The sequence below is a fragment of the Candoia aspera genome, chromosome 4, assembly GCF_035149785.1.
Source record: "Candoia aspera isolate rCanAsp1 chromosome 4, rCanAsp1.hap2, whole genome shotgun sequence".
In the NCBI taxonomy this organism is placed as follows: Eukaryota; Metazoa; Chordata; class Lepidosauria; order Squamata; family Boidae; genus Candoia; species Candoia aspera.
In genome coordinates this window covers 98,677,516-98,698,915 of record NC_086156.1, presented here as the reverse complement: position 1 = coordinate 98,698,915, position 21,400 = coordinate 98,677,516, and the positions used below count along the sequence as shown (strand labels likewise).

The following is a 21,400-nucleotide window of genomic DNA, read 5'->3' as shown; positions in this document are numbered from 1 at the left end:
ATTCCAATCTTATATTTAGGAAACTAGCGTGCTAGTAAAAGACTTGAACAATAGTCTGACAGATTTGGCACCATGAAGGTCATTAAGTCTAGCCTTTTGCTCAGTTTGGGATTTATAATGCAGAATGAATCCATGGCATCCTTGACAGAAAACTATCCAGCGTCTGCTTAATTATCTCCAGTGGAGAAGACTCAATCTGCCAAAAAACCTTAGGCATTTCTTTTAATATTGAGCCAAAAACTGTTTGCACACAATTCCTATCCAGTGATTTCATTCCTGTACTCAGCAACAGAAAATGTTTATTGACATTCAGTTTTCAAATATTGCTTTCTAGTCTCATCTCCTGCTAAACCACTGCTTTAGCCACTATTTCTTGAGCAATCCATGCTGTAATGCATGCATAATAATAGGTCATAAGCCATGGTTTACAAACTACAATGTTGCATTGACACACAAAGCTAAAGCAGAAGCAAACAAACTGACTTCTGGCTTAGCATGCTCTGTGAGTCCAGCCACAGCTTTGTAGATAAGCAAACTAATCATGGCTTGTTTGACCAGTTCCTGATGCATTTTCCCTCCTTTTTAGCTGTTACAATTTTGAAACTCTGCAGATAGATTAGAGGCTTATATAGTGCATAAAACCAATCTAGGAATAAGAGCAGAAATGGCAAAAAAAAAAAAAAGAATTTATCTGTGATTGTACATCATGCTAAGCCAAAACCCAATAATGGATTCAAGCTGTGATTTACTGCTCTTAGGAAATACAGCATACTAATGCAGAAAAGAAACAAAGGGAACAAAAGCTATACACACGCACACTCACACAGACAGACATATGCTATGGCTCAGTTTGATATATAAGGAATTTAGGGGATGTAGAAACATATTTTCACGTGCAAGTCCTTAGTGCATTCTGAACTCGCCTACTGCACTAATTTATTATGGTTTAGCTTGGCAAGTAGTGTGAACCCAGCCATTGAAATCTGTTAAGTGAGGTTTATGGCACAGTAGGATATGTGAAGTCATGTATGCAATAGTCACCCAACCGTGATTCAGCAAGGAATTCGTTTTTAAAATTTCAGGGGCAGGCAATGTAAAGAAAGAAAATATATGTCATGGAATGGCCTTTTTAATGGTAATAAACCAGGCAATGGACATGAATCAGCTAGTGGAGCAACCACTTTTATGAACAGTCTATTTAGAAACTGACTGTGTGCCATCAAGTCACTGCTGACTCTTAGCAACCACAGAGGTAGCTTTTCTCCATGGTGATTTGTCCCTGCCCTGATCCTTCAGGTCTTCCAAAGGTGCACCCATCACCACTGTAACTGAGTCCATCCACCTTGCTGCTGGTCGTCATCTTCTTCCCTTCCACTTTTTCCAGTATTAAAGCCGCCTCCAGAGAGCTAGGTCTTCACATAATGTGTCCAAAATAGGTTAATTTGAGCCTGGTGTCTCTGGACTGATTTGTTCTATAATCTTGTTTGTTTGTTTTTGCTGTCTATGGTATTCTCAGGAGCCTTCTCCAACACCTTCATTATTTTTCCTATCCTGCTTCTCCAAGTCCAACTTTCACTTCCATAGAGTGTCACGGGGAATACCATGGCTTGCAGTATTCTGATCTTTGTAGTTATAGACTAATTATGGCATCTGAGTATCTTTTCCATAGCTGCTCTACCAAGTGCTGTTCTGTGGCATATTTCTTGACTGTTTGTTCCTTTACTGTTGATGGCTGATCCTAAAAGGCAGAAGCCATTTACCACTTCAATATCTTCCTTGTCAGGTCTAAGGCTGGTTTATACCTGCTGTTGGTAGTTTGAATTTCCTTATAGTCCCATCTTTCCACTGTACTTCTTGACTTTTATTACTAGAACTGGCAGATTCTTTACATTTTTGGCTATCAGAATAGTTCCATCAGTATATCACAGGTTATTAATGTTTTTTCCTCCAGTTTTAAAACCACACTCATCTTCTTCCAATCCCACTCCCCTTAATATATATTCAGGATATAAATTGAATACAGGTAGTCTTTGACTTACGACCATTCGTTTAATGACCACAGTTTTGACGGCACTGAAAAAACTGACTTATGATTAGTCCTTGGACTTATGACTGTCACAGCGTCCCCACGGTCATGTGATCAAACTTCAGGCACCTGGCAACTAGCATATATTTACAACGGTTGCAGCATCCTAGCATCATGTGATCACCATTTGCGACTTTCCCAGCCAGCTCTTGACAAGCAGAATCAATGGGGAACCACATGATTTGCTTAATGATCACATCAAAAAAGGTTGTAAAATCAGGCACGACTCACTTAATGACTGCATTGCTTAGCGACAGAAGTTCTGGTCCCAATTGTGGTCGTAAGTCAAGGACTACCTGTAAATAAGGGGAGAGTATATAACCTTAGTCCTTTGCCAAACTGGAGCCCAATCTGTTTCACCATGTTTTGTCTGTACTGTGGCTTCCTGACCCGTATATAGGTTGCACATGAGGACCATGAGATGTTCTGGGATTCCTATTTTTCTAAACACATTCCACAGCTTGACATGATCAGCGCAATCAAAAGCCTTTCAATAATCAGTGAAGCACATACTGACTTTTTTCAGTATTCTTTGGCCTTCTCAGTTATCCAGTATGCATTAGCAATGATTTACAAGCTAAACTGAAGTCTTAAGTTATTCAGTATTGTGTGCTATTATTTATAGTGAGTTTGTATTACAAAACCTTTCCATTTTCCTAAATTACTCCTTGCTTGCTTTAGGGATTCTACTTTTCTTGTGTTTCTTTTACTGCTTATTTCTATGTTATTTTTTAGTTTTCTTCCTCTATTAACAAAGTGCTTGTTTAATTTAATTATTCCTTCTTCCCTTGCATGGAAAAATTCTCTTAACTTCATGTTAGCTAGACAATGTTTGGGCCATTTGCTCTCCACTCACCTGTTAGATTTTTGGCTTAACTAATTTTATAGAGACAAGAGACTTGCCAGTTGCTCTGCCTTCTGTTGTCTTTGCCCTTGCTGTTCTCTCTGGGATCTTTGACCACCAAATTGCTGAATAGCTGCAGGCATCTTTCTGGAAGTCTGACTGTTCCTTTCAGACCATGAAGGTGTCTGTCTTCCATCACAGAAACATAGTACAGTCCCTTGTCCTTTGAGAAATAGCAATTCCACTCTCTCCTCAATGGACCTCAGCTTCCCCTTTCCCTCATATAGCAGCCAGAAAGCTCTAGTAACACAGTGTCCCCTTTTAAACCTTTTCAGTTTCACCTTGCATCTTTTAGAAAGGTAAAGGATCTATGAGCAGTTGGTGTTAGATGTGGTCTTCATGACAAGGGTGGCTTTGCTCATCTTGGGCACCCTGTCGCAATGTTAGGAGGAGGTCCAGCAGGAGAGCCTTTTCTGCTGTTGCCCCCACCCTATGGAACACGTTGCCCCCTAGGGTGAGGTTGGCCCCACGCTCCTGGCCTTCTGGAAGAGCGTCAAGGCCTGGCTCTGCCAACTAGCTTGGGGACCCAAGTGTCCTGACTCCCAGGAAACACTCTGAGACAGGGAACTGTTCTCTAATGTTTTATTGCTAATACATAACAGTAATCCTAACAAACTGAACAAGCGTGGGAAAAACCCAGCCATATAAACCCCGCAGGTTAAGGCGGTCCCAATCTGTGCCTCTTGGAATGGCTCACCAATTCCTCAGTGCTACGCATGTGCTTAACAGTCTGGAAGGGAGCCCCCTGCTCGCCATCCTTACTCATGACACCAAGAGTGGTAGGCAGCCCTACAGGTGGTTGGTGGTTTGAAGACGCTGTCTCCACCTTTTGAGTTTTTCTCTTTTAACTTGGCATTTTTTTTTTTGTACTTTTTAAAATGGTTTTTATGATTTTTATTTATAAACTGCCCAGAATCACTTCCATAGTGGAATGGGCAGTGCATAAATTTGATAGATAGATAGATAGATAGATAGATAGATAGATAGATAGATAGATAGATAGATAGATAACAATACAACAGACTGAATCAAAATGGGCAATGCATGGACTGAATATGGTCTTTGGGATACTTTGGGCAAGCTTATAGGACAATTGGAATAAACCAGTGGAAGAGAAGTTAACTAATAATAGAGATGGAGGCGTACGTTGTATAGACAAACCGCAGGGGGAAACACATCTGTGCTTGACTGGAATGTAATCAGAAGCTTGAAAGGCTTCAATTTAGCAAATGAATGGACGCACTGGCGCCAGACCATTGATTTTAAAAATGCCAATCTGGAGATGCATTTATGCTTGAGGCAGCGCAGTCACATTCTCACAAAGAAGAGACGAGGAGGTGAATCTGTTCTACGGTCTGTACCACTGCAAATTACAAATGGGGACTATTTTCATTTTTTTAAAAAAGGTCCATAAAATGCATGACTTGTGGAAAGTTAGTTGTGGATAATTTATTCTGTCATCTGGTTTTCTACATGCCCTGCTGCAACTGAGACCTAGGCTGAAATTGTGTGCCAGGAAAGATCTCATTGGACAGGTGAGGTCAAGAAGCAGACTGGTTGACAGGCAGGTGAGCTGGCAGACAAGTAGAGGAGGTGGAATACGGTGTGGTCTTTTGGGGTGGCTGGGGTGGGGTGAATATAAAATAAAAAATAAAAAACAAGCTCCATTCATTGTTATAATTAAAGTGAGTGGAAAACCTGAATGGGAAAAGACAGGCATCTCATTTGTGCCAGTATCTCCCCCCCTCTCCTGCCATTCCTTGCTCTTTATTTTAATTTGCTTTACGTAAGAGACTCTGGGAGTGAATGAACAGCATGAAGCACAGTGTACAGTTCATGGAAAGGTCATCGTGGGAGGATGAGAGAGAAACCAGGGCCAGCTGATGGGTTGGAAAGCTCTTCTAAGTTGAATTAAAGGCTGGGTCTATCTACCTTTTAAAATTGCCTATAAAATGAACAATTGCTAAGCTCTCTGAAACTTAGCAGTTCCAATGTCCTGGCCAAGAATGGGGAGTAGTAACTGTATGTCACTTAGAAACAGAGGCTGGCTGGAACTCAACTGAAATTGGGAGTTGGGGGGGAGGAATGAACTACCGCAATAATGAATGGGAAATGAAGCCAAAATGAAGAAATGTTTGGAAGGAACTAAAAAGAAGCAGGGGAAAATAAAACTTACTGAGATAAATGTCCCCAACTTGGTGTCTTTCAGATGTGTTGGGCAAAACCCATCATCTGCAACCAACAACATGCTGGCTAAGGAAGATAGGATTTCAATCCAATGTATTTGAAACAGCACCAAGTTGGAGAAGACCTGTGGTGTGCACAATGCAACATGAAGCTGCTGCTTTAGATGTGTTGCCATAGTGGTTTGGAGCAAATAATGGACAAATCTAGCTTCGTTTAAAGGATCTCTTGAATTCTTAGAATAATGTTGAAAGTGAGATTATATAATCCCCTCACTGTAAGATGAAAGAGAGGATCATGAGAGCTGAAGATGGATTAAGGCCAAGGCTTTCATTGTTCACAGCTAATTCTTGAGACTATTACATTATTTAATCCTGCACTCTATGAACAGAACACTTCTTGGTACCAGAGCTAGATAAAAGATTTTGTGTGTTATTGTCAGAATGTAAGTTTGAGAAAGATACAGGGTGGAGCTCAGCCCTCTTTCTCCTCTGGCTTTGCTCCTATATTCTAACTGTTTTCAACTATTAGGACCAGGCCCCATATGGGGGAAGAGGGTACCCAAAGTCTGTGGATTGGATTGATATTTTTTTATTTTACAAGAAGTAAAGTAACCAGTTTAAATATAACGCCAAGAGATATTTCAGTATTTGGGTTTTCAAACATATCTTGATTTGCTGGGCCATTGACTTAGGAGGTCATGAGAATTAAATAGGGAAGGGGCCAGAGAGAGGTCAATGAACAGCCCCCAGACCTCTTAGCCATGTAAAAAGGTCCTGATAACTCTACTCCTTCTTGTTCTCTTTTTCCTCCTTTTATAAGAACAGGGAAAAGTCCAAGGCTTCATTTCCAGAAAAAGTTGGCTATGAGATTGGTGAGAAGATGCAGTTGCAAAGACACTTCCCTACTAGACTGCATTATTCAATTTTAAAACAAAACTTTTTAAAAAAATGTTTAGATTAAGCCTGTAGCACTTGTCAGGAGAATGCGTAAGTTATCTCCCTTTTCCTTCTCACTTTCCAGATTCCACAATGAATGCAGCCCGGAGGTCAGCCAGGATGGATTCAGAAGTGACAGAATCCCAGATGGAACCCTCCATCAATGCCACCGAGATGCCCACCAAGGAGAACGTTTTTTCAGACATGAAAGATAAATTCATGAACAAACTGGGGAAACTGCCAAGTAGGTAGAATTAGGCTGTTTCCAATCTCAGATTTCAAACTGGAGGGTGGCTCTAATTGAAACTACCAGGGCTAATTTATTTGAATCAAATCACCTGGATTTCTTGAGTTTTTATTAGACAGTCTTATTTTTAATACTGATTATTTGCCGGGCTGCCTTTTGCCACAAAAGTCCATTCCCTGGCCCCCAAACCTAAATAAGCTAGAGGCTGTGCAGTTGTTGCAATATCGATTTGATAAAGTATATATACTATAACCTTTCACTATTTCCCACAGCTGGAGTCCATGTTCACAATCCCATATTTTGTCCATGTTCACTCTCCCCTTTTTTCTTTATTACATCTGCAAATGTATTATAATAATTCCAGTAACTCTATTCTCTTGAGCAATCAGCAGAGCTTTGAAATGCATGATGTAAATGTATAAAGAGATTTTTTGGGATTAGGTGGCTCTGTAGAAGGAAACCAGATCTTAGATACTGAAAAGATGGACAATCACATGAGAACCTGCAGAAGTTAGAGGATAGTGTCATGTGGTTAAATGGTTAAGGCAACCCACTGTTGCATTTAAAGGAGTGGTTAAAAAAAAAACACTGGAAAATACATCTCTGGAATCTCAGTAAAGCCTTTTAAACACCTTTAGTATTTCAGCCCTTGCCACATTTACTAATACTGAACCCCGCTGGTCCCAATGAGTCAAAGCAAATAGGAGCACAGTATATCTCTTAGTGTTCTGCAATCTTTTTTGACTGTGGGATAAATTTGTCTCTGGTGTGCTAGAGATCCCACTGTCCAAAGATCGTGAAGGCAAAAACTACAATTTAATGAATTGTGCACAGTAAACAGGATTATTTCCCATGCATAGATACACATCCATTTACACGAATGGCACCACTACATGAAAAAGGCTTACAAAGAAATCTATATGGATTGGAATGGATGTGAGATAAGAAGAATTGGGAACTGAAAAAAACCCAAAATTCCTATCCTGACATACTAAGCAGAGGATCAAAAAATGCCAAATAGGGAAATTTAATCAAGGAACTGCAGGGCATCCTGCCCACAAAGCAGAGTTAACAGGAAACAGTGTGGAGACTTCCTGGGAGGCATTTTAATTCAAGAGCAGTTCTTATGTTATGGCAGGAATATAAAACTTTTTCTGGCCCTTTCTAGGAGTCTCTTCCTAAAAAGTGTAAGGCCAGAACAAAAACTACACTTAACCTGATTTCATTTACATTTAACTTTAATTAAAAGTATATATGATTACTAACTAGTCATGCATTTAACAATGTTCCCCTTCAGTTACATTAAATATTACAATCTGATAATAACTTTTGGAGATTTCTGGGGGCTGTACTACAAGCTGTTAGGGGGCAAATACAGCCTCCAGGCCTCCCGTTATGAATCTCTACATGAAATAGACAGTGTGGCCAATATGTCCTTTCTATTAATTGCTCTTGTGAACCATGAACACTGGAACAACAGTCATCACTATATAAACAAACTTGATCACCCCTTTGTTAGATGTCCATAGGCATCCTTAAGATCATTCTCACTTTTGTTTCTAAAATGCAGGAATAATAACAACAAAAGCACTAATATAATACAACAATCTACTTGAGAGGGCTATTGGAAGGTAAAGGAAAGTCATCCTAGACTTCTGGTGACTACAGGGACACAACCATGTAAAATATTGGTAAAAGTAGGAAAATAGTTTGCCGTTGTCTTTTTTGTGGATGTTTCTTCAGTTCCCCTGTCTAGCCTTCACCCTAGGATGTGCTGGCAGTCTCTCATCCACCTATTAACCAGGTATGGCTCCGCTAAGCTTTCCTCAGATCAGCCAAGGCCCACTAGATACTCCCAGTGACAATTAGGAAAAGTCATATTTAAGTAGTAAATAAGATGCAACCTCTTTGCTCCAGAATCAGCAGCATCTCCTTTCACTGCTATCCTTTTCTGCCCACTCTAGTACCACCATGGGCTTTGGCCACCATCCTCATTGTTGCTGGCCTCTTGCTTCTCTGCTGCTGCTTCTGCATTTGTAAAAAATGCTGTGGTAAGAAGAAGAAAGGGAAGAAAGGCAAAGACAAAGTCAAGGCACAGATCAATATGAAGGAGGTGAAGGAGTTGGGTAAAAGCTACATTGATAAGGTGAGCAGTTATTTCCCACAGCCCAAACCTGAGGACCTATCTTGTGTAAAAGAACCTGCATGACTCATAAATCATTTATTTATTATTAGAGGTTGCATATTTGGGGCTGATCTTGGTAAAAGGCCAGAATTTGTCCTTCAAATGACCCCTCCATACAGAGGCAGGATCTTGTTTGACTTCAAACTGTGCTCTAAAACCAATATACTGGGAAGAAGGTGGTGGTTCAAATGCAGAATCTCAAATTTGCCAGAAAGTGGAGAAAAATTTTGCTGCTTTCCAAACCTCTTCCAGAGCTAAGTATTGCACATTTGAAGACTTTTGCTTGCAACATAGAGGAAAGACCATGGTCCAGGGAAATGGCAGATCACAAGTTCCATTCCTAGTATTTCAAGTCACTATGGGTGACAATGGGAAGGAATGATGGCTTTGACTGTCCTATCAGAAAAGCCATAGTGGAGCAGATGGAGCAGTGGTATAACCTAGGGTGAGTGGGTATCAGATGCTGGCATATCATTATGCAACTGCTAAAACAAATGACCAACAAGTAACCTGGTTTGGGGGTAGAGATGAAGAGAGACAATTCAAGGGAGAAGGAGAAGAGGAGAGCTGCCCAAAGCGCTTTCCTTCTGGAAAACTCTCGAAACAGCACTGATTCTTGACTCAAGGAGAACAGTTTCAATTCAATGAGTTCTATTTTAAAAAGATGTCACACAAGGAGGCGGTCTTGAGATAAAACAGATTGGATTCAGAATTGTGAAGGAAGGAAGCTGGGCCCCTTTGGCAACAGAAACTAGGCAGGCACAAGGTGGAAAAACTGTCACCATTTCTCCTGGAAGTTTGGCCTTTCCCCCATCTCAAATCTGAAATCATAACATTGTAGAGGAGGCTGCCACTAACAGGTAGCACCACCTGGATCACGGATTTTCCTGAGCGCAGATCCACTTGTAAGAACAAACTGGGCCAGGGAACATGAACTGTAGAACTGGACCCCAGTTTTTGCAGGGGTCAAACCATTGAACAGAAGGAGCTATTTAACTCTTCTTCATAATATTTTCTTACTCTTAAACCGTTAGTTACTGGGGCTGTATATTTACAAGGGGAAAAATACAGGCCTGATATTAGAGCGGAGTTTCTCAACCTCAGTAACTTTAAGATGTGTGGACTTCAACTCCCAGAATTCTCCACACATCTTAAAGTTGCCGGGGTTGAGATACACAGATATGAAGGACAGGAGGTACAGCTCAGTTTTGAGGATGCTTTAGCCCTGAAGGCAGCTAACTGGTGATTGTAAGGTGCTAAACTTGTGAACATTAGACCCTAGAGAAAAGAATAAAGGGGGGTCCCATATCATAGGAGAAGAGCCTAGCATCAAGGACTGGAGTGCCAGCATCTTGGAAGTTCTATTTATGTTAAGCCGGGCTGACTCTTAGGGGATCAGGGAAGCAAAATGTTTATTTGAGCATCCTCTCCACCATTTTATTTGCACTGCAGCCAATGCCAATGTAATTTTTCATCCATGTTTTACTTGTTCTGATTCCTTTAATGAATTGCACTAATTCAGCTGATCAGTGTTAGGAATACTAGATTAGCCCTTAGATGGGCCCTCCATGTGTGAGAGCCCAGAGTAATTATTCTAGTTGCTCTCTGCTCCCAAGTCTTTCATGCCAAGTCTCCTTTTTCATTAGAATTTAGAGGGACCTATCCATCCATGCAGGCGAATGCGCACTGAAATATTCAAGTGTTTGGCATCTGAATGACATCCACTTGTTAAGATCAGCATTGTCTGAGAGGTATGTGTATTCACACTGAGTGGAGGGAAAATTGACACCAACTGGAGGATGATGAGGATGCAGGAACCTATACAACTTGCTGTAAACCTAGCATTGTTTGACTGCTTGTCTCTGGGCCCCCATAATATCTGATCAATCTAGACCAGCTTTTCCCCACCCTTGATGCCTTTCAAGGATTATAACAGAATTTCCAGCCAGGATGGCACTGAAATTCTGGGATGTTGCATCTCAGTGTAACTGGAGTGCTAAAAGTTGGGTAAAGTTCATTTAAGAATGAGAAGGGGAGAACGGATCATGTGGCCCTGCATATGCTGTTCATCCGCCTAATCAGGGCCACAACTAGGGTCTGTGTCACCCGGGGCAAACATGAATTCCACGCCCATTTTGGCCCCCCCAGCACTCATTTTGATGCCCCCCCAGCGCTTATTTTGGCGCCCCGGTTGCCCCTCCCTAGTTGCGGCCCTGTTCCTAATGCTCCCCTGTTGGTTGCTCTGACCATTTCCTTCTCTCCTTCCTTCCAGGTACAGCCAGAAGTTGAGGATTTAGATCCATCACTGTTACAGGAGTCCAAAGGGGAGAAGACAGAGGAGAAGCTGGGGAAACTCCAGTATTCACTTGATTATGACTTCCAGAGCACACAGGTGGGTAGGGCAAGCACATGCCTCAGCTCAGATAGCGGCAGACTGATCTTCCAGTTCTGGTCAGTTTAGGACGTCTGCTCAAACATCATCCAGAAAATAAGAAATGCATTGTCAAGAAAAGACAAGTTCTGCAAAGTTATTTGCCCATTCTGATCTATAAGTACTGATACAAATTGAGAAATAATTCCTATAATGGAAATGGAACTACAGTACAACTCTCTATAATGGGAAAGATTGTGACCAGGTCATTGTCCCCTTTCTGCTGCTAACTCTGAACAAGCATTTTCGGTGCCTCTGATCCTTCTCCTTATAGTATAAAAGCATACTTGATCTAGACAGACTTTCAGAAGCACACTATCAAATTAAGGATTATCTCAGCCTGAAACAGGACAGCTGGCCAACTTACCTTCGTTAAACTGTATTCCCTGTCTAGAGTAATGACCAGTCCTTTCATCCTATCCTACTGGCAATATTTGAAAATGAGGGTGCAAGTAAAGGTGAGGAAAGGTCATACATTTGCTCAGCAAAGTAATATACATTTTATTTACTGAAAGTCCCAGATTCCATCCCCAGCATCTGCATCTCAGAGGAACCTAGCTAAAATAATTGGAAAAGACCCATTTCTTCCTGTCACCCTAGCTGCTTCTAGGTGGGCAGCTTCTATCAAACCAAATACATTTTCTCTACCTCCTTAATGGAGGGGGGGAGAGAGGAAAAATGAGAGAAGGTAGAGTAAACACAGGAAGATTAAAATTAGAAGTTAACTTCATCTGGATTCCTTCTAAATATTGTGAATAAAGTAAGGTGATGGCATGATTAACGGTCTTGAGGAAATTCCTGCTTGGCAGAATATTCTCAGAGGAACAGAGAAGTCCTGAGTTGGATAGACTAATGATGTGACTCAACAGAAGGTATTTTCCTAGGTTTGAATGTTTTCATCTTAAACCTTTATCCAGCTGGTTGTGGGCATTATACAAGCTGCTGACCTCCCAGCGCTGGACATTGGGGGCACCTCCGATCCTTACGTCAAAGTCTTCCTGCTTCCAGAGAAAAAGAAAAAGTTTGAAACCAAAGTCCATCGCAAAACTCTCAACCCCACATTTAATGAATCTTTCACCTTTAAAGTAAGTTCACATTTGTCTTCTCTTGGCCAAAGATCTAAATATTCTCAAATACATTTCTTGTACATGAACCCTATCATCTTCCTTTTTAGCTCTGGTCTCCCCTTATCCATTGTGGATCAACTTCTCTCCATCTCATGCCTCTAATCCCCACCTACCAACAAAGGCTCAACCAAAAGTGCCCACAATTTAATCCTGCATATGTTTAATGCTTAGGTCCCTTATTCAGAACTTGGTGGTAAGACTCTCGTCATGGCTGTCTACGACTTTGACCGCTTCTCCAAGCATGATGCCATTGGCGAGATCCGTATCCCCATGAACACTGTGGACCTGGCACATGTGATTGAGGAGTGGCGAGATCTGCAGTCAGCAGAGAAGGAAGAGGTAAGAACTTGTGCAGAACCCTGTTCATAGACAAAAAGCTCTAACTGAAAGGTAATTTGAAAATTGCATTGGTGGATACAGAGTGTGTGTGTGTGTGTGCACTTGTATAAATAAAAGAAGTGGGCAATGCTTTTCTATGGACAGCTGCCACATGATTGAGGTAATAACCCAACTCATGGATGGAAGATAATCAAGAAGAACTTGACAACAGCATCAGTCTTATGAGAAATATCCATCCTAGCTCTGAAATATTCATTTATTTATTTCTACAGCATGAGAAGTTGGGAGACATTTGTTTCTCACTCCGATATGTCCCTACAGCTGGGAAATTGACAGTTATTGTGCTAGAAGCCAAAAATCTCAAAAAGATGGATGTGGGAGGGCTTTCAGGTAAGAATTAAGCCATTAAATTTAACTAAAATGGGTGAACAGTTTTATGTGCCATTTGGATTATCTCTTTGGAGGCACTCTGAATCTCCTGCTATTCTCTCTTAATTTCTGGCTCCAACTTTTCCTGGCTATATAAGCAAACAGTTTCCCATGGGAAGAAGAGGTGAGAAGGAGAAGCAATGAAGTATGCAACTCTCAAGCGTTTGTGTATGTGTGTAGGACTTATGAAGAATAAGAATGGGAATTAGTCTTCAGATTGTCCTTGGGTGGGAGGCCAGAAAAGTCCACTTACATTTTCCCTACTGCATAGAGGTTAGCTAGGTCTCTCATTGCTGTGGCTTAAAAAAAAAAGACATATGAGCCAGCTCCTTTAATTTGGATCAACAGTTGTTCAACATACGGGACAGGAGCTCTGAAAATACTTAGCATTCTTTCTTGGTTTGGCTGTTTAACAAATGCTTCAAAACGTGCCATGAAAATTTGCCTTGGTCAACATTAAAAAATACATACATAAACACAACTATTTTGCCCTTTGTCACTCTCCCAGAAATGGCTTTAAAATTAAATTCTCTAATGAGGGAAGTGGGAATATGAAGACAATCATCAAGCATTTTCACATCTCTTTTTCCTTTGTCATCCTACACCAGATCCATATGTGAAAATCCATCTCATGCAGGGAGGGAAACGTATCAAGAAGAAGAAAACAACTATCAAGAAAAATACCCTGAATCCCTATTATAATGAATCCTTCAGCTTTGAGGTGCCTTTTGAACAAATCCAGGTAAACCTTCCCTCCCTGCCGTCCCATTTCACCTGAAAATAACTATTCTGAAACACAGATGGAGAATATGCTCCAATTATTTCCAGTCACTTTCATCTGTCCAAAATTGGCACTGCTTGTTTCAAAACAGGAGTTTCTGGACTGTTGTATGCATTTTATTTGAAGACCTCAGGCTAGTTTGTTTTGCAAAGTGGTTTTTTTTTTTTTTTGGTAACTCATCCCATTTTATACCTGCGGCTGAGCTATTTGTGCAAATTAGTTTTACTAGTAACATGACTTACATTACAAATTGCCAAATTAAAAACAAAAAACAAAACTGTGGTAAGATGTTCACAGTCCCTTGCCAAACAGGGAACACTTCTCTACAAATATAAAATTCTTTGTACTTAAAAATAATTGTTAAAGAGACATTTATTATGTCAAACTTAGAGGAGAAAAGCATCCACTCCTCAGAACCCCACAGAATAGTCTTCCCTTACTAATGTCCTCCTTTAGCTAGGCCGCCCAAGAGTTACATGGGACATCCCAACAGCTGGTTTAATGTGCTGTTCTTCAGTCCACAAAGAAGCACGAAGTAAGCCAGCATCTACTTTCACTCTGTTCCCACAGTTGAGCTCTACTTCATTAATGAGCCTGCTGAGTAACACTGTCCTAACAGTTTATTGTGGGCCAGGTTAAGATGCAGGGATTGGTGGATTTCCCTGCTGTCAGGACAAACATCCACCAATCACTCTCCCTAATGTAGACTCTGGGCAGAAGGTGAGTTTTGTCAGATGGTCAACAGGGAGGGCAGGGCAAGGCAAGGCAAGGCAGACAGGTAGGTCATCTGGTGCGGTGCCACTGGCTGAAAGGGGAAGATTCTCTCCAGGCAGTGCTGCCCCCTCCCATGTGTCCTACCAATATGCCTCTGAGCACACAGTGCAGGAAATCTGGGAGAGGAGAGCATGCTGTCCTCTCCCAGATCCCCTGCATGCTGTGCTGGCAGGTTGCATGGAAAGGTGGTGGTACTGGCATGGAGTTTGCTACTTTGAGAATCTTCCTGATTCAGCCACTGCTGCCTTCTGGCATGATCTGCCAATAAGATGGGTGGTGGATCTGGAAGAGTCTCTCTCCCCTCACTGATCCCCGTGATGGACGGTCATGCAGCAGGCAGTTCTGTGCATGGGCTGTTTGTCCCAGGGTCAGAATTCAGTTCTGTTTGATGGATCAGTTACTATACTTCGAGACCCTAGAATGGACATAAGGAAGCATGGCCAAAGAATATAAATGAAGCACAGCTGGCTCAAAGAAGAGGGGGGATTTCTGTGCATGCCATTGATCTACACATCAATTCTAGTGGGGGAGGAGCGAATTTGTGCAGCTCAATCACACCGGCATTCTTGGAAACAAGTAGGAGTTGAGCTTGACTCGAAAGAGGCTTGATCTCTTAAACAAGATGAACACTCTCATATCCCCCACACAGCCTGCTGACAGACTGACCTGCCTGCCCATCACTACACACCACAAGAGACTGGAGTGGGGGGGAGCAGAAACCACAACCCTGGAAAATCGGCAGGAGCATGCTGCAAGTGCTTGACTGATCCCCCTTCCATCCTTCTGATCCGAGTCACGACACCAAACTGTTGTGGCCAAAACCTGGTTGATTTAAGTGAAGATATAACATAAATGTATTAAGCGTGCAGAGAAGTACAGTGTGCGTGGGTTCCCAGCAAAGCATTGGCAGCTTGCTGAGCAGTCCTGAACAAAAGCAGAAGCACAGCTTATATACCTTTGGCTTGCTGCATTACAGTGGCGGGACAAAGGCAGACACAGTGTAAATTACAATATGGCATTGGAATATGTTTGATAAACCCCTCTGGGTGACCTTATTATTATTTATCCCTTCCTACTAGGATAAACCTGCATTAATGTCAAGAGTCACATAATTTGTCATTGCTTAGCTTCCACTTCACCAGAAGGATCAAACTATCTGGAAGCAAAAGGTCTTGGAAATTCAGGTAGTTGTGAAGTTGAAGGCTTGCAGTTTTCAGAGGAGAAGTGATGGGTTCAAGCAAGCACCTCATCTTTTTTCCTGTCTGCTCCTATTCCTGCAAGCTGGCCTCTGCAAGTGGCACGTATATATTGGAACTCAAGATGGAGAAACAGAAGTTAAAAACAGAAATGGCCCGTGGGCAACAGTGGGAGGGAAAATGGTTGAATTCATATGTCCCTCCAAATACTTTTCATGCTGATGACCACACCTTTTCTCCTTCTATAGAAAGTCCAAGTTGTCCTGACAGTCCTGGATTATGACAAACTAGGCAAGAACGAAGCCATTGGGAAGATCTTTGTGGGCTGTAATGCCACAGGTACTGAGCTGCGCCATTGGTCTGATATGCTGGCCAATCCCCGGAGACCGATTGCCCAGTGGCACACCCTGCAGCCTGAAGATGAGGTGGATGCAGCGGTTGGTATAAAGACCTCTTGATGTCCTTTACTTCCTGGCCGTCATCTCCGGCAACAGTTCCGTCTCCCATCCAAAGCAAATGGGAGTGTGTGGGTGAGGCTCCCCTGAAAATGCCTGTTGGGGGGGAGGGAAGGTAACCTGTGAGCCTGTCTCTTTTCTCAGAGCCATTTCCTGTTTGAAAAAAAAAAAATCTCCGAGACGAAAAAAAAACTTTTTAATCCACTGTGTGAAAAAAGAAAGAATGCTTACATAGTAATTGGAGACAAGTGACAGATTTACTATAAGTCAGCTACGAGGCTTATAATGCAATTTATGCAGATTTAGATACATATTTCAGATTTGACTTGTGCATTTGAAAATCAAGCCTTATGTAAAAACAGCCTTTTTTTTCCCACAAAAGCATTACTAAATAGTAATAGTATATCTGTCAAATTTGGCAACTGGACTTCAAATAAATCTACTGTTAATCCTTTTTAATTCTTGGTTATAATATAGGTTCAAAACCAAATTTCTTTAAGGGATATCATTTCATACACATTTTGGATGCTGCTGTGGTGCCATGTTTGAAAACTAGACCTTGTATGGAATTCTATAGTAAACAATGTCTACAAATATGTTTACAATAGATTTTCTAAAAGTTACAATGAGCTCCAATTACATTGACTAAAAAGTTTTGGAGACTGTATTATAAAGCAACTTTATAAAGCTAGATCTTGGATAAAAATATAACAACACATTGAAAACATAGTTTAAAAATAAGTTTTCTACAATTTCATAATGGGTTTACATTATGACTAAGGCTAGAATTGATATCCATTTAGCTGGAAGTAATTTAATTCAAAAATACTTCTGTGGACATATTATAGGATTGCAGGGTAAGAGTGAGGTAGAATTTTGTACATTGGATTCTGAAATACTTCAAATGTACTCCTCCTTAGTTTCTGACACTCTGTCCAAAATAGGACCGAGTAGGTTGAAATTGCAAAATGTAATGTGTGTAAATTCCATATATAAAAATTTAGTAAACATGATATAGGATATCCTAACCATCTTATTACAAAACTTCCACATACTAGAAACTAACAATAATTTGTAGAGCCTGCAGTTTGATGCTAGAGCATAATAGTGTGTTACACATTAGCCAATGTATTAAACTATTCATAAAGTTTGTTAATTTGTTATCAGCTGAATTTTGAGTTTTATAACAGTTTTGCTTATGCATTTATCTGTTTGACAACTTGTGCTTTACAATATGTATGTTTATGAAATGTTTGATATTAATAAGGGTATTAGGGAAAATTTGCTACAAGCTTTCTGAAAGCAGGTTATATTTCCTAGCAATTTACTATCCAACTTGTAATAATTTTGCTTTGTTAAAAACATGTTTACATTTTTGCTACAAGCTTAAAACTGGTTTATTATACAACTGCAATAGGTTTCCTGTTTGTTAGAAAGCAGTTTGATGCATTTTATAAACAGAAAAAAACATTTATCCAAAAAATTTACTCTTGGATTTAAAAGTGTTTGACAATAGTTTTCCATAGGCTAAAACATGTTTACAATACTTTTAGTATAGTAACATTACAATTTATTAGACATATTCTATAATTCTATAGTTGTTTAAAATTTGGATGACTTGCTAAGAATTTGTAGCTGATTACACTGCCAGCCACTTTCAGCAGAATTGAAACTGAGGGGAATAATTAAAAACCACAAATTTTGGTTTATAATCCTGAATTAAAATACTTATATGTAACCTTTATGCCAAAATTCTGTTACTGTTACCAAATTCCGGATTAGATCATAATCCTTCAAAAGTATGCCCCCCTTTAAAAAATAAAATAAAATCAGATCTTTTGATACTAATACTAGGATTTTTCACCCATAATTTTGCAGCACGTGCTGGACTTGATTTCTCATCCCATTACAATAGTTTTAAATCTTGCATCTTGCAGATGACTCTAGTTCCAAGGGAAAGCACAACTTTCCTTTAGAAGAAGATAATCATCATTTTAATAATAATAAGCCTCACCTCTAAGGCTACCTATTAATGACTGTATAAGAAAAAAGACTAAGGGTTAAACATTACTCAGTTCTCAATACATGATTATACCAAATATTTCTAGGAACAGTGTTACAGTTCTATTACTTCTTTGGTTGAGGCAAGATGGCTCAGTTCCACTTCCCAGTTTCGGCTATAGAAGGATCTGCTCTTGCATTATTTTAAGCTTCATATTCCTTGGGGAACCAAGTTAGTGTTTTTTCTTTTAAATCTTGCTGTAAAACAAGAACAACTGAGGAAAAAGGAATGGGGACGGAAAAGTTCTTACGGTGCAATCCCTATATACTTTACTCACAGCCTATATATTTTACTAATGGAGCTAAATGGATATAGGATTGATGCCTTAGTAATTCTCTGTTTTAGGGAGAAAGGTTTTAAAGACATCTGGGACAGATATTCTACCAGTATTAATCCTCCTTTCATTATTTCCACCACATTTTCCTAGACAGTCGTATTTCCCTGGGTGGCCTCCAGGTATGCAAGCAAGGATATGATTCCATTTATCCCCAGCCACTTAGGCTGGAGATGAAGGGAAATGTAGTCCATTACTACACAAAGTGCACACAACTGAGAAGAGCTGCTAAGGATTCAATAGTGTCTATGTCTTTCAATCAGCCGGTGACAGAAGTGGTGAGGGGCCTGGATCTGTAACAGCATTAGATAAGAGAAGCCACTGGAATACCTTAAAAAGCTGTAGCATGTTGTGTAGTGACAATTTTTCAAAAGCCATAGTCCACACGTTTGCTTATTCCTTAGTAACAGGTATTTCATTTCCAGAAAAGCATGCAAAATTTTGTAACAAGTGGCTTAGAATTTAGGGGTTTTGGCAAAGAACAATAGAAGGTCTGCTTATTTCATCCATGCACAATGAAACATTCACGCAGTTCCTTGGAAAAGCGTATTGAGAAATAGTATTGTAAATCAGCACACTTATTCTAAAAGAAGTGATCATTGTGTCAAATGGCAACAGTCAGAAACATTTACTTTGGGATTCATAGATCTGACTGTGAATAAGATGTTTGGTTTATTCCAAACAGGATAATCATACTATCTCATTTTCTGAATAAGGGCAACTCTTTCATTTTATTGTTTAATCTTAGCAATGTTTGTGATGGACAGTTGACAAAGCAGGAGCAATGATTTTCGATTTCTCTTTCAAGGTTTCAATATAATACATGAGGAAAGTCATGTAGGATTCCCATCCTGTGCTGAGTAAAAACCTATTCAGTTTCTCTAAAATAAGAGACAATCGCCTCACACAACTAAGCTACTGAGGCCCTCAAAAGTATTACCACTTCAGACGTTGTTTTAAATGGATCACTTTCATTTTATCCAAGAAAGGGAAAATACATATTAATTCTTAACTGGTGCAAACTAGAATAATAATAAAGAGGATGTTGATCCAATGTCAGTTTTCTAACCAGTGGATTTTTTTCACTAATAGCTTCCAGTGGAGATGTAGTGGAGAGGGATTTAATAATGCCCCCATCCCACCAAACAGGTAACTAAAAAGACTAGGCCAAGGTTATTGCCCATATGAGAGGCATGGTGGCCATTTTGTTTTCTGGCTAGTGCGTTTTTGTAGTTGTGGTGTTGATAGAGTTATACATTTATCCACTCCACTTTAGAATATGCCTTGCTCTATTAGCCTCATCAAATTAATCCCCACTGAGCTGCCGCACACATGTTTTACTTTGAATTATGAATGTTAGTGAGAAGAGGAGCATTCAACATGGCAGTTGCTGAGCCATGAGATGTTTAATATGTCAAACAGTTGTTCATTTCAGGCAGCTGAAAGTCCACCTCATTTCCCTTTTTCTCACAGTCCTTGAGAACTGATCAGTACATCAAAGATAATATTGGAATCATCAGTCAGTGCTGTGTGCTGTACTTCCATCCACTGTATCTTGCTAATTACTCAATCTTTTCCCAACTTCTATCCATCCTTTCCACATTTTGGCATCAACAAGTATGCAGATGCCTAAATCAACTGCCCAGCGTTGGAAAGAGGCCACCTTCTAAGTTTTGAAGAGTTCTGTGACTGTTATGATTGAAGGGATTGTGTAAAGTACAGAAGGCTTTGTAACTCTGGTGTGTGTTGTTTCTATTTCCTTCGCTCCTATGAACTACCCTGAGCGGTGCTGTCCTTTCAAAGCCGCTTCTACTCCTCTTTTGAAACCAGTTTTAATATTGATGTATTTGACTAAACAGTACTCTTGTCTGTTAATAAATAAGAGATCTCTATATTTCAAATGTGTTGCTTCTTATTGTTTTTGCTTAGGGCTATACTGGGGTTGGTGAATGGAAAACATTCACATCCTATTGAAATATCCTGTCCTGTTCACCTATTCTTTGTTAACGGTATTCTACCCTCAAAGCCAAATGAATGGCAATGTCATTGCACTAACTCCAACTGATCTTTTTTTCCCTCTATTTATCTTAATCCAGCCTTCCACAACTAACACACACAAGGTATTCTACAGCTGTTCTTCAAGAATTCCCAGTTTATTGTGACTAGTGTTCCCTCAATGGGCACCAGGTTGGGTGAGGCAGTTCTATGGTGAAAGTCCAACATTTTTAATGCTTGCCAATATTTTTCAGTTCATTTATTGAATGAATTCCAAAGTGAATAGAATAATAGAAACATTCCTAGTTTATATCATAAGGGAGACAGCTAACCATCCCCATCCCATTGGAGTTACCACCACCCTTTTTTTAAAATCCATTCAATCATGTCCAATTCTCAGAGACTGCCTGGACAAGTCCCTGCAGTTGTCTTGGCAAGGTTTTTCAGACACCCGTGGGTTGCCGTTGCCTGCTTCCTAGGGCTGAGAGAGAGTGATTGGCCCAAGGTCACCCAGCTGGCTTCGTACCTAAGGTGGGACTAGAACTCCCAGTTTCTAGCCTGGTGCCTTAGCCACTACGCCAAACTGGCTCTCACTCCTATCCTACAGTCATCTAAACAAGAGAATTAAGTTTTGAACCCAAGTATTGTATATTTTGTTGGAGAAGACTCCTGAGACTATCATAGACAGTCAAGAAAACTAACCAATGGATCATCAGATAATTCAACCCAGAGTTCCCACTTGAAGCACAAATGACCAGTCTCAAATTACCTTACTTCAGACATATTATGTGAAGACCCAGCTTTCTGGTAAAGACTCTAATGCTGGGAAAGGTGGAAGGAAAGAGGAGAGGATGGCCAGCAGCAAGGTAGATGGAATCAGTTACAGCGTGGTGATGGGTGCACCATTGGGAGACTTGAAAGAACAGGTTGGGG

General features: G+C 40.4%; 1 protein-coding gene across 1 annotated transcript in view; it reads left to right on the top strand.

Moving 5' to 3' along the window:
- Window positions 1–20,366, top strand: part of SYT5 (synaptotagmin 5) — a 36,954-nt gene extending 16,588 nt beyond the window's left edge. Inside the window, exons 2-9 of the mRNA XM_063301167.1 lie at window positions 6,198–6,356; window positions 8,324–8,505; window positions 10,817–10,936; window positions 11,893–12,060; window positions 12,274–12,441; window positions 12,714–12,831; window positions 13,479–13,612; window positions 15,870–20,366. Coding sequence (XP_063157237.1) covers window positions 6,198–6,356; window positions 8,324–8,505; window positions 10,817–10,936; window positions 11,893–12,060; window positions 12,274–12,441; window positions 12,714–12,831; window positions 13,479–13,612; window positions 15,870–16,079 — 1,259 coding nt within the window. The 3' untranslated portion in view covers window positions 16,080–20,366. The remainder of the gene's footprint in view (window positions 1–6,197; window positions 6,357–8,323; window positions 8,506–10,816; window positions 10,937–11,892; window positions 12,061–12,273; window positions 12,442–12,713; window positions 12,832–13,478; window positions 13,613–15,869) is intronic.
- The last annotated feature ends 1,034 nt before the right edge of the window (window positions 20,367–21,400 follow it).